This window comes from Scyliorhinus torazame, chromosome 14 (assembly GCF_047496885.1).
Source record: "Scyliorhinus torazame isolate Kashiwa2021f chromosome 14, sScyTor2.1, whole genome shotgun sequence".
Taxonomy (NCBI): domain Eukaryota; kingdom Metazoa; phylum Chordata; class Chondrichthyes; order Carcharhiniformes; family Scyliorhinidae; genus Scyliorhinus; species Scyliorhinus torazame.
Genome location: NC_092720.1, coordinates 17,979,883 through 17,992,333, shown reverse-complemented (window position 1 = coordinate 17,992,333; position 12,451 = coordinate 17,979,883). Strand labels below are relative to the sequence as shown.

The 12,451-nt window shown below is 55.2% G+C and overlaps 1 protein-coding gene across 6 annotated transcripts in view; it reads left to right on the top strand.

The window, feature by feature from the left end:
- Nucleotides 1–12,451, top strand: part of LOC140389554 (polyhomeotic-like protein 3) — a 160,389-nt gene that overhangs the window by 104,064 nt on the left and 43,874 nt on the right. For all 6 annotated transcript variants that reach the window (XM_072473774.1, XM_072473777.1, XM_072473776.1 and 3 more), the window contains one exon: nt 6,980–7,100. In XM_072473774.1, the coding sequence (XP_072329875.1) occupies nt 6,980–7,100 (121 nt within the window). The remainder of the gene's footprint in view (nt 1–6,979; nt 7,101–12,451) is intronic.

Sequence of the window (12,451 nt, the reverse complement as noted above, 5' to 3'; positions counted from 1 at the left end):
ACCGATTCTGCAACTCTAAGTGGGCTAGCACGATCGCCACGTGGAACGCAAGCGGTTCCAAGCAAAACGGCGCCGGAGTCGCCGGTTCCGTGATTGCTGTACATGAGGCCCACATGCCGCAGCCACCCTTAAATGATCCATCTCCCCACACACACCGTCCCAGCCAACAAGATGGCTGCAAGGAGAGAAGCGTTATGGTCCAGGGACGCTGAGCTGGGCATCCTCCTGGACGCCGTAGAGGAATGAAGGATGACCCTGTACCCCGGCCCAGGAGGAAGGCCGCCGGCGCCACCGTTCGCCATGCCTGGGCGCAGGTGGCAAAGGCAGTCAGCGCCGTGTGCAAAGTTGCTCAGATTGGCCAACAGTGCCGGGAGGGACTCCAGAACACCCTCAGGGCAGCCAGGGTGAGTCGGCTGCTCCATGCCCCTGGCACTAACCCGACACACACACACCCGTAACCCCCCCCCCCCCCCCCCAAGGGTACAGCTGAACCCCCACCCTGCCCCACATGCCAGCACACATGCCAGCTGCAATGGCGGGGTGCCCTGGCCACTGGTGTCACCATCTACCCAACCCCTGGGCTGCACGTGTCGTACCGCCTAACACTTGTTGTTTGTGTTCATAGAATCATTGAATTTACAGGGCAGAAGGAGGCCATTCGGCCCTTGGAAAGAGCACCCTACCTAAGCCCACACCTCCTCCACCCAGGAGAAGGCCGCGCACAACCACCGGGTGCGGGAGATGACCGGAGGGGAACCACCAGATGTGCGGCCCGTCACCGTGCCCGAGCAGAGGGCACTGGACGTGGTCGGTGGCCCCAAGGTAAAGGAGGTCACCAAGGTGGAAGTCGGCGGTGGGTGAGCAAGTGAGACCCTGCTTAGTTGCGCATCCCCATGACACATGTGCGGACCCCCCCCCCCCCCCGCCCGCCCCTCACCTCCGGCCTGTTATCCACCGGTGCCCCCGATCCTGGTGCCCGTCCCTGCTGCCAGGGGCACCGTTGACTGGCACTGACCTCACTGGGGGCTGCCTTGAAAGTGGCCCTGAATGGTCCCCAGGTGGGTGGCTGCCGTTTGGGTGGGGTGTTCGGTGCCGAGGGGGGCGGGGGCGCTGTGGTGGGGGGGGGGGGGGGGGGGGGGGACACGCACCCATACGGCTGGTGCCACTATGTAGAACCAGTGGCTGGGGTGGGTGGTCAGCGGGTCGTGTCCCCCCGCACCACAGCCAGCACGGCCCGCAGTCACTCCATGCCATTTGCTACCGCCGCTCTCACGCGGCGAGCGTGGCATTTACGCCATTTTCAGGGTGCTGGAACATCCTGCTTTGGCGTTAAAACGGCGCCTACTGCGATTTCGGCGTCGGAAGCTATTCTTCGCCCAATCGCGTTTCACGATTTTGGCGTCGGCAAACGGAGAATCCAGACCCATGGGCTCAATCTGACAGAAAAGTTTTGAAGTGTGGTAGCAAGCGCGAATCGCCGGGTGTTTCCTGACAGACGACCCAAGGCCGTCACCGGTATCTAACGTTAATTAGGGCACTTAATAATGCCCCACAGGCTTCATGCCGCAAATGACTGTCCCGCCGACTGATTCACGGGACCGCGCCCAGTAGCCCCTCACTAATGAGGAGGAGAAGCACTTAAACCGATCCCATAGAGCAAACCCCAGAGAGCACGTAGCCATGCCACCGCGTAGACTAGCGCCGCGATTTGGGGATGCCAACCTGGCCAGACTGACGGACACAGTCGAGTGTTCAGCGGGTCAGCCACTGGGCAGCCAGTGCCGCATGCAGAGGTCATTAGCGCGGGAGGTGTTGCCAGGAAGACCGCCAACCGGTGCCGCAAGAAGCTCAACGACCTCCAGCGGACTGCATGAGTGAGCTGGCATCGGCCCCCTGGCACGGGTCCTGCTTGCTACCCCTGGAGGCTACCCCCACCCCCGACGACCTGTGCCTGGCACGGCCCCCCCCCCCCCCCCCCCCCCAGCACATCCTGGCATCCACCATCACACCCCACCCATGTCCAGCAGTGGTGCACCCGGCTGTCCCCTGCCATGCCCCACCACCTCCCACAATGCATGAAGTGTGCAGCTTACGATGCCCCCTCTGTGTTCCCGCAGCGGAGCTCGACAGGTCATTATGGTCTTCTCCTGCACCTATTTCTTATGCTCACTTGGATTCTGGGAAAGGGCCCAGACGGACAGCAGGGTCAAAGACCTCAGTCCTCACCCCCTCCAAGGAATGGGCACTGGAGATTGCGGGGGTGGATTGGTCAGATCGGTCACTGAAGTCAAAATTGGTGTACGCCACAGAGGTGAACACACACCGGCCCCCACCCTGATGTGTTGCTCATGCCAGAATGATGATCCTTACCTACGACTGACCACATGTCCATTCACCCGCAGGATCTCCATGCGGGGTGACCCGCACCCCATGCTCCGAGAGCTCAGAGGATGTCGCCATCGATTCATCACGGCTGTCATCCCTAGCCTCCACTAGCGCAGAGACACACACCTCAGTGGATGAAAGTAGCATCCAGGCTTGAGGGGCACCATCTGGGAGCACCACACATTTGCAGATGCACATCAGGTGGAGGCAGGAACGTCCAGGGGAGACAGCAGTCGGAGGTCTGCTGGATCCCAGGACCTAGCTGAGACCCAGTCAGATGCTGAGCCTCTGACCAGCCTATCCCAGAGCTGATGCAGTTGGTAGGGTCCAGCCGTGAGATTCAGCGGGAGATGTCAGCAAAACTCCAGCGAGTCCATAGCTGATTGGAGGAGTCCCAGAGGCTACGGCACAGGAGATGGTGCTGGCAATGTGTGGCACTGAGGCCAACACTGCTAGAGTGGAGACTGCAGTAGAAAGCCGAGAGCTCCATGTCAGCAGTATGAGTGGTGGTGTCCAAGGCATTGCTCATCCATGTCAGAGCACCTCGACAGCATATCCCAGTCACTGGGGGACATGTCCCTGATGCACGTGGACCTTTCCGAAACACTGCGGAGCATGTCCCTGACTCAGGTGGGCATTGCCGAGGTGCTGCGTGGCGACACGGTGGCACAGTGGTTGGCCCTGTTGCTTCACAGCGTCACGGGCCCAGGTTCGATTCCCGGCTTGGGTCACTGTCTGTGCGGAATCTGCACGTTCTCCCCGTGTCTGTGTGGGTTTCCTCCGGGTGATCCAGTTTCCTCCCTCAAGTCCCGAAAGACGTGCTTGTAGTGATCGTTACATGGGTATGTACGTAAGGGGGTAATGGGAAATTGAACGATCACTAGGGGGCAGCACTGGTGGGTATAAAAGCAGACGCAAGCGGCTCTCTGCCTCTCTTGGTGATTAGACTGTGACGAGAGCAGGAGTATAGATCTAGCTCAGGGCTACAAGTGTGGTCAGACATAGCTACTGTATATAAACATTGTAACCTTTCTGCCGGTATTGATCTTAAAGTAAGAACTCACGCAGTTGTTAAATTCTGTTACTCAATAAACGTTTTAATGCCGCTGGACGACTTCGAGCCTTCTTCATCAAGGTGCAGAAAGCCTCTGCAGCAACTGGATTGAGTAACGCATGTCACATGCATGCTACCAAACACACTACAGTAAGGTAACAAAAGAGTGCTTGTTAGGTGAATTGGACATTCTGAATTCTCCCTCCGTGTACCCAAACAGGCGCCGGAATGTGGCGTCTAGGGGATTTTCACAGTAACTTCATTGCAGTGTTAATGTAAGCCTACTTGACACTAATGAAGATTATGTCCCGGTCGCTTGGGGACCTGTCCCAGTCTCAGGTGGGCATTGCCAGGGTGCTGCAGAGCATGTCCCGGCATGTTGACGTATGTCCTAGATGCAATGGGGACATTAGCGAGGCACTGCAGAGCATGGCTCGCTCATAGCGGACATCGCTGAGGGCATCGACACCATGGTGCAGACATTGGGGAGCCGCCACAGCTGGCAGAGCCCCTAAGGGCACCAATTGGGAGTAGAGGGCGCTGGAGGCCAACCCGGAGCCCCCCTACTGGTTGGCAATGGCGGTCACCTGCTGCCCAGAGTCGATCCCGCCTGACAACGGCGTGTCTCAGGGTCAGTGTTCGGATCAGGGTAGCACTGCAAGGCATGTGCCACGCCAAGTCAGATAAGACCATCCAGGCGTAAGCCGTCCAGAAGACGCCCGCCAGGGGCATCAAAGGCCACGGGATGCGATAAGCAGTAGGTTGTCCCCACCACTGATGTGCATCCTGGGAAACATCTAGACATAGCGGCAGAGCACCGAGGGCTAAACAGATAGAGGATCACTGAGAGGGTACTGGGGGGCAGCACCATCAGACGTGCAGGTGATGGGTGTGAGCGCGCTCTCAGCCGACAGACAGAAGTCAGACTATGGCATAGATGGAGGAGCTCAGCTTACAGCAGGTTATCATCACCCTCCTGCCTTGTATATGTATCATTTTTAATCATTCCCAATTAAAGGGTAATTTAGCATGGTCAATCCACCTACCCTGCACATCTTTCAGCTGTGGGTGTGAGACCCACGCAGACACGGAGAGAATATGCAAACTCCACATGGACCTGGGGCCGGTATCGAACCCAAGTCCTCGGCCCCATGAGGCAGCAACGTTGAACATTGGGCCACCGTGTTGCCTCCTCTCTTGAGTATTGACCCGCTGACAATGCCGACACAGGCCCATCACCCTGGAGTGATGTAACACAGACCCTGGGAGGGTGGATCAGGGTGATTGGTGGCCTCCATATTGGCACCATTGGCACTTTTTCCCCAAGAGCCAACCGGTCACCCTGGGGTGTCCCCCGAAGATGCCGACTGCCCCAGGATGTAGCTGTCATGCACACTCCTGGGGAAACGTGCGCACATGAGCATGATTTTGAGGTAGTGGTTGCACATAAGTTGATGAAAGCTCTCCCGGACGGCCCGGTGTGTGCAAGGCGACATGCGTGCCATCTATTACTCTCTGGACCTGGGGCAACCCAGTGTATAATCCGGCTGTGCAGGCATCTTGATGGGCTTGGGCCAGGTCAAAGTTTATGTCGTCAGCTGCCCGGGCACACAGGGCATCCATGACTTCGCGGATGCACATGTGGCTTGTTGGTTGGGATATGTCACCCAAGTCACCGCACGAACCCTGGAATGATCCTGAAGCGTTGAAGTCCAGGGCTGCGGTGGTCTTGATGGCCACCAGGAGCGGGTATCCTCTTCCTCCACATGGTGCCAAGTCTGCAAGGTATACGCTGTCCGTCATCTGTTCAAAGGACCGGCGATGCTTGTGCACCTTGGGCTGTCGTCCGCCTCCCTTTCTGGGTGCCTCCTGTCCTGATGGGCGGCCAGGTCCTCGGGATGTGGGCGGCGCCTGCACATGGGCCACCGCTTTGAGTCTCTGTCGACGCAACTGCTGCTGCCCCATTCTCCAGCGTCTGGTCACCTGGCCAGCCAACGCCAGTGTGGGGGCAGCAACCGTGGGGTCCAAGATATCATCCATAATGTAATATCTGTAAGGAATTGGAGCGGGTGTGAGACTGAAGATCAGCTATGGCCTCCACCCCCGGTGGCCTCCTACATCGCAAGTCTCCCCCACCCTGACATCCCTTGCCATCCAATACGCCCTGCACACGCATCCCCAGGCACAGCAGTGTCCCCTGGGCACCAGACCCCTGACCCTGTTCCCCAGACACCCGATGAAACATGACCTAGACGGGAGCTGGTTCCTTCCCTGATCCACACACACATCCTCTGGTCTCGGAGACGTCCTCAGTGCTGTAGCCCAGCTTTTGGATGTTCTAATGTTAGCTGCTGCCTCTGTGGTGTTGAATCCTCTGGAGTTCAGGGCAGTGTCCAGGCCTCACAGCCTGATTGGGATTCCGGGCAGTGACAATTACCTACTTCATGGCACACCTTGGGTTCCACTTGGGAGCTGTGATGTGCTCAGAGTACTAGAATTGCCAATTACCCATTAGCAGAAGCCTTCAGCTACGCAGCGGGCAGCCACCACGGTCAGTGGGGGTTAAGGGGGTTAAGGTTACCACGGGCTCTGTCACGGGGGTGCTCAGTGGGACAGACAGGCAGCATCTGGAGCTGCCCCTGCTAAGTGTGTACACGATCGGGGGCGGGGGGGGGGGGGGGGGGTTTGCATGGCAGACCCGCAGGCACTGAGTCCACTCGGCCCCCAGCCTAGGGGCAACCCCCCCAAAGATGGCAGCCAGCTGCCCCCCGTCCCCCAGACAGTCACAATAGACCAAATAGCCTCCTGCGTGTGCTGTATCATTCTGCAAGGTGCATTTTCTAACCTCATATCACCATCGTTTGTGCATGGCTTCATCAGAGCCCAATCTGTATATTTAAAGCTTGGGGAGGGTGCCCTTGCCAGCTCCAATTAAAATTGCTGTTGGTCAGGTCGAAGTAGAAAAAGAGTTAGGGGCGGGGGGAGGATTCCGAACACTACCACCCCACTTCCCATCTTCCACACTCCATTGTTCCTGTCCATTGTCTGAGGACCCCCTTCATCTTGAACAGTTGCTCCAGGTAAATTGTTTGCCATTATGAAGGTGGATATTCAAGCCAAAAATGGGCAAGTTGCAAATAAGGTGGGGCAATCACACCGACACCCAAAATAGAGGAGTGCAACAATTTGCCAGAAAAGTTTAGCTTTCTCACATTATGTTCAGAGAGTGGACAAAATCCTTTTAAGATTTCTTTCTCTTCATCCACCCCTCCACCAGGCAAGAACAGTTGTGATCAGGAACGCGCTGGGCATAAAATGATGGACCTTGGCCAGATGTCGGCCATTACATGTAATGATTTGTTGGAGTCCCCTTGTGTGGTACCATTGGTAGAGATGTCGAAATGGAAGTGGGAACATTGAAGGTGAATCTGAAGGATGGGAAGATGATCAGCTGTCAGGCAGAAGCAGCGGATCCGCCTGTCCTTAGGTATGAGTCATCTCGGAGAATGATTTTTTTTCCATTTCTGATTACGATTTCAGAGGGGATGGAGATGGAGGGCAGCGATCCAGACATGTTGAAGTGTGAGTTCTGTGGGAAGATGGATTACGCACACAAATTCAGACGATCAAAGCGTTTCTGCTCCATGTCATGCGCTAAAAGGTATGAAACTCGCTTTTATACATTTGGTGTCATTCTGTGGTAATTAGGTTTCCTTTCTTTATTCTTTCATGGAATGTGGGTGTTAGTGGCTGGGCCAGCATTAGTTGCCCATCCTTAATTGCCCCTTTAACTGAGAGGTTGGCTACGCCATTCCAGAGAGGCAGTTAAGGGTCAACCACATTGCTGTGGGTCTGGAGTTACATGTAGGTAAGACCAGACTCGGTAAGGATGGTTGATTAAAGGGCGTTGGGAACCAGATAGTTTCTTAATAACAATCACTGATAGTTTTATGGTCACGATAACTGGGACCGGTTTTCAAGTCCAGATTTATTAATTGAATTCAAATTCCTGCTATGGTGGGACTCGGTCCCTTGGTCCCCAGAGCATAGTCTGGGCCTCGGAATAACTAGTCCAGTGACATTACCCCTACGCCACCATCTCCCCCATAAAGTTATGTTTACAATAAATTAGATACCTTTTCGCTACACTGGGTGATTATCTTTTCGATAATTAAGCAACTATTTAACTGTAACTTTAAACCGTAAATGCAGCATTTTGTTTTACATAATCTGTGCACATGTTTCCTTTACCAAGCCACTTCACATGTTTAAGAATAACACACTTGACAAGCCTAGTTCGTGTTTGCAACATTAACCGACAACTGCCTAACATGTTCATAATAATTCATCTTTATTATTTTTTAAAAAAATGTATTTTATTACAAGCATGTATCAAAACCGGTTACAGCAAATAAACACCCTGGGAAACATAGGGCGGGATTCTCCACCCCCACGCCGAAGTGGCCGCGCCGTCGTGAACACCGTCGAGGTTCATGACGGCGCGGAACGGCCCCGGTCCCGACCGATTCAGGCCCTGACAATGGGCCAGGATCGGGGCCGCGTCACCTACACGCGCCAGGCCTTGTCGCCCGCGTAAAAGCGGCGCCGCATGGATGACGCGGCCGGCACCGCATAGCGGGCGTCATCCGCGCATGCGTGGTTGTCGTCCTCTCTAAATCTGCCCCGCAAGAAGATGGGGGACGGATCTTGCGGCGTCGCGGAAGGAAGGAGGTCCTCCTTCAGAGAGGACGGCCCGACGATCGGTGGGCACCGATCGCGGGCCACCCCACATTCCAGGTGAAGCCCGGTGCAGGGTCCCCCCTCGCCCCCCCACAGGCCGCCCCCCCAGTGTTCACGCACTGCCCACGACTGCAGCGACCAGGTGTGGACGGCGCCGGGGGGAACCCGCCGTTTTGGCCTGGCCGCTCGGCCCATCCGGGCCTCAGAATAGCGGGGGTGCCGGAGAATCGCCATTTTGGGTGTCTCCGGCGATTCTCCGGCCTGCGGCCCGTGAAACTCGACCTGGCAATCGGGAGGGCGTCGGACCGGCGTCCCCGGAAATTTTGGCGGCCCAGGCGATTCTCCCAACCGGCGTGGGAGTGGAGAATCGCGCCCATACTTCCCAGCAATCAACTATACAGATTATACAACTGTACAATTTGTTCCCTTTTTCACCCCCCCCCCCCCCCCCCCCCCCCCCCCCCCCCCGTGGCAAACAGCTCTTCAAACACGGTCACAATATTTATTTATTATTTAAACATCCTCCACCTTTTCTTAAACCCCCTGCTGAGCTCGTTAACTCATACTTTATCTTCTCCAACCGCAGGAAGTCGTTCAGGTCACCTAACCAAGCTGCTACCTCCGGTGGCGATGCCGACCGCCACTCCAGTAAAAAATAATCTCTATTATTCTCACAAGTATGGCTTACATTGACACTGCAATGAAATTACTGTGAAAATCTCCCAGTCGCCAGACTCCGGCGCCTGTTCGGGTACACTGAGGGAGAATTCAGAATGGCCAGTTCATTTTTTTTAAATTTAGAGTACCCAATTATTTTATTTTCCAATTAAGGGGCAATTTAGCGTGGCCAATCTACCTAACCTGCACATCTTTGGGTTGTGGGGGTGAAACCCAAGCAGACACGGGGAGAATGTGTAAACTCCACACGGACAGTGACCCAGGGTCGGGATTCAATCCCGGGTCCTCAGCGCCGCATTCCCAGTGCTAACCACTACGCCACCGTGCTGCCCCAGAAAGTCCAATTCACCTAACAGCACGTCTTTCGGGCCTTGTGGGAGGACACCGGAGCATCCGGAGGGAACCCACGCAGACAAGGGGAGAACGTGCATACTCCGCACAGACAGTGACCGAAGCCGAGAATCGATCACGGGACCCTGCCGCTGTGCTAACCACTGTGCCACCGTGCCGTCCTACCATACCTGCTACATGAACATAGCTGTTAATCTGTTTAAAATACCTAGCAGTCAGAGGAATGTCATATGCACACATTAAGAATTCTCTGGTAGCAATACATTTTCCAGGCTCCCATGAAGATGGAATTTTATCTGATCAATGAGAAAGACCTTCGCTGTTCACTGGTGTGTGTGGCCTTTATCACTTCTCTCTTTGTGTGATCAGTTCTGTTTTCAGTAGAACTTTCTCTTTGTTTAATCTACTGGGGTTTTTTTTTATCCCCTTGCATTAAGATGGATTGCCCGTGATGGGAAACAGCTGGAATAACCTCTGTCCAACAGAAATCTGATCATCTGTTCTCGCAGACTTGAGCCAGCATTCTTAAGTGACATTAGCTAGTAAAACACTTTGAGATCCGCTGGACAAAATCAGTAAAATGAGTCAGCAGCATAAAGTTGAGTAACTGCGTTTGAAATGTGGGATGGAGGACTTTTCGGCGGGGGGGAGGATTGTGTTGTCTGTTGCATTACCCAATTTAAAAATACACCAAGGACTTTCAAGGGGATGTATTCTCAACAACTACAACTTGTATTTATGCAGCACCTTTACAGTAAAATGTCTCAAGATGTTTCACATGAATGTCATCAGACAAAATTTGACACCCAACCATATTAGGACATACTCGTTGCGGAGTAGAGTCATATTGGACTCAAAAGGTGACCTCTTTTTCTCTCGCCACAGATGTTGCCAGACCTGCACAGTTGATCCAGCATTTTCTGTATTTATTTAAGACACATTAGGACAGATGACCAAAAATGTAGTCCAAGCGATCATTTTTCTGGGGCGTCTTAAAGGAAGGGCTAGAGATAGAGGCAAAGAGGTCCGGGGAGGGAATTGCAGTGGTTGGCACCCAGGCAGCTGAAGGCATGGTCAGCCAGTGGTGTGGCAAAGGAAGTCAGGAGATGCACAATCTGCAGGTTTTGCCTTCTTGAGCAGTTCTCCTGATCCCCTACTTTACCCTTCAGGCTGCCCTGCGACGCAACCAACCTCGCCGCCTCTTTCTCCAGGGCCACGATGCAATCACTTTGGTCGGTTGCGGCCTTTACCATGTGAGGCACTATCAATTACGACGAGACGAAAGGAGAGAGTAATCGAGGCTTTATTACACAGAGATGTGTGGCCTCCCACAGCTGCTGCCGAAATGGCTGCTGTTCGGTGAGCACACGCATTTATACTCCGCCTCCTGGGTGGAGCCAGCAGGCAGGGATCTACTCCCGTACCTGTAGTACAGGGGCCTTACCGTAATACACTCGTATGCAGTGCAGTATATACAATATAATACAACAGTGGTGACTACCACATTCACACCCTGTTAAAAATGAGTCCAGCGGGGGAGGTGGAAAACTATTTACATACAGGTTGTCATTAAAATTTCAGAGAATGTTACAAATTTAGACGGTCAGGCGCCTCGATCCTTCGTTGAGAGCGCCGCAGTGCTGTGGCGAGTCAGGCATCGGCTCGGTCGTCGGTGACTCCGGGAGTGTGTCGACATCCTCTTCATCCCCGGATGGGACCAAGGGGAGGATGGATTGTCCTGGACCGTGGGCTGTGGTGGGGTGCGCTGGGGGAAGGGAGGGTGGCGGGGGGGGGGGGGGGGGGGGGGTACCCAGCTGGTGCCAGGTCCCTGAGGGAGACTGTGTCTTGGCGGCTGTCAGGGTACGCTACGTAGGCGTACTGCGAGTTTGCGTGGAGTAGCTGTACCCTCTCAACCAACGGGTCCGCCTTGTGGAGCCGCAGGTGCTTGCGGAGGAGAACAGGTCCTGGAGCTGCCAGCCACGTTGGGAGCGAAACCCTGGACGTGGACCTCCTGGGGAAGGCCAAGAGATATTCATGGGGAGTTTCGTTAGTCGCCGTGCACAGGAGCGACCAAATGGAGTGAAGTGTGCCGTGGAGGACGTCCTGCCAGCGGGAGGCCGGGAGATCTCTGGACCGTAGGGCCAGCTGGACGGCCTTCCAGACCGTCCCATTCTCCCGCTCCACCTGCCCGTTTCCCCGGGGGTTGTAGCTGGTCGTCCTGCTCGAAGCAATGCCCCTGTTGAGCAGTACTGGCGCAGCTCATCGCTCATAAATGAAGATCCCCAGTCGCTGTGGACGTAGGCGGGGAAACCGAACAGAGCGAAGATGGTGTTGAGGGCTTTGATGACGGTGGCAGACGTCATATCGGGGCATGGGATGGCGAAGGGGAATCTGGAATATTCGTCGACCACATTAAGAAAATACGTGTTGCGGTCGGTGGAGGGGAGGCCCCTTTGAAGTCCACGCTGAGGCGTTCAAAAGGGCGGGAGGCCTTCACCAGGCGCGCACGGTCTGGCCGGTAGAAGTGTGGTTTACACTCCGTACAAACTTGGCAGGCTCTGGTGACAGCCCTGACTTCCTCGATGGAGTAGGGCAGATTGCGGGCCTTAATGAAGTGATAAAAGCGGGTGACCCCTGGGTGACAGAGACCGTCGTGCAGGGTCCAGAGTCGGTCCACTTGTGCGCTGGCACATGTACATCGGGACAGGGCATCGGGGGGCTCGTTGAGCTTACCGGGGCGATGCAAAGTCTCGTAATTAAAGGTGGAGAGCTCGATCCTCCACCGCAAGATCTTATCATTTTTGATCTTACCTCGTTGTGTGTTGCAAACAGAGAAGACGGGTCGACCTTTAGGGTCGTGAGGCCGCATACAGTAAGGGGTGGTAGGGTTGCGCCAAATTTCAGTGTTAGGCTCTGGAGGTTGCACTAGACGTCCAGGCCAAGTAGCAAGGCAGCGCAGAGGTTGGGGAGGATGGAGAGACGGAAGCCGCTGAATCTGCGCCCTGGATGGTGAGGGTGGCAATGCTGTACCCCCGGATCGCCACGGAGTGTTGTTATGTGGGTCTGTGAGGAGAGTGAATCTCCTGCCGGCCAGGTAATGCCTCCAGTGCCGCACAGCTTCAGCAATAGCTTGGGCCTCCTTTTCGACGGAGTGCCGAATTTCGGAGGCATGGAGGGTGCGGGAAAAGAATGCCACGGGCCTGCCTGCCTGGTTTAGGGTGGCGGCCAGAGCGATGTCTGATG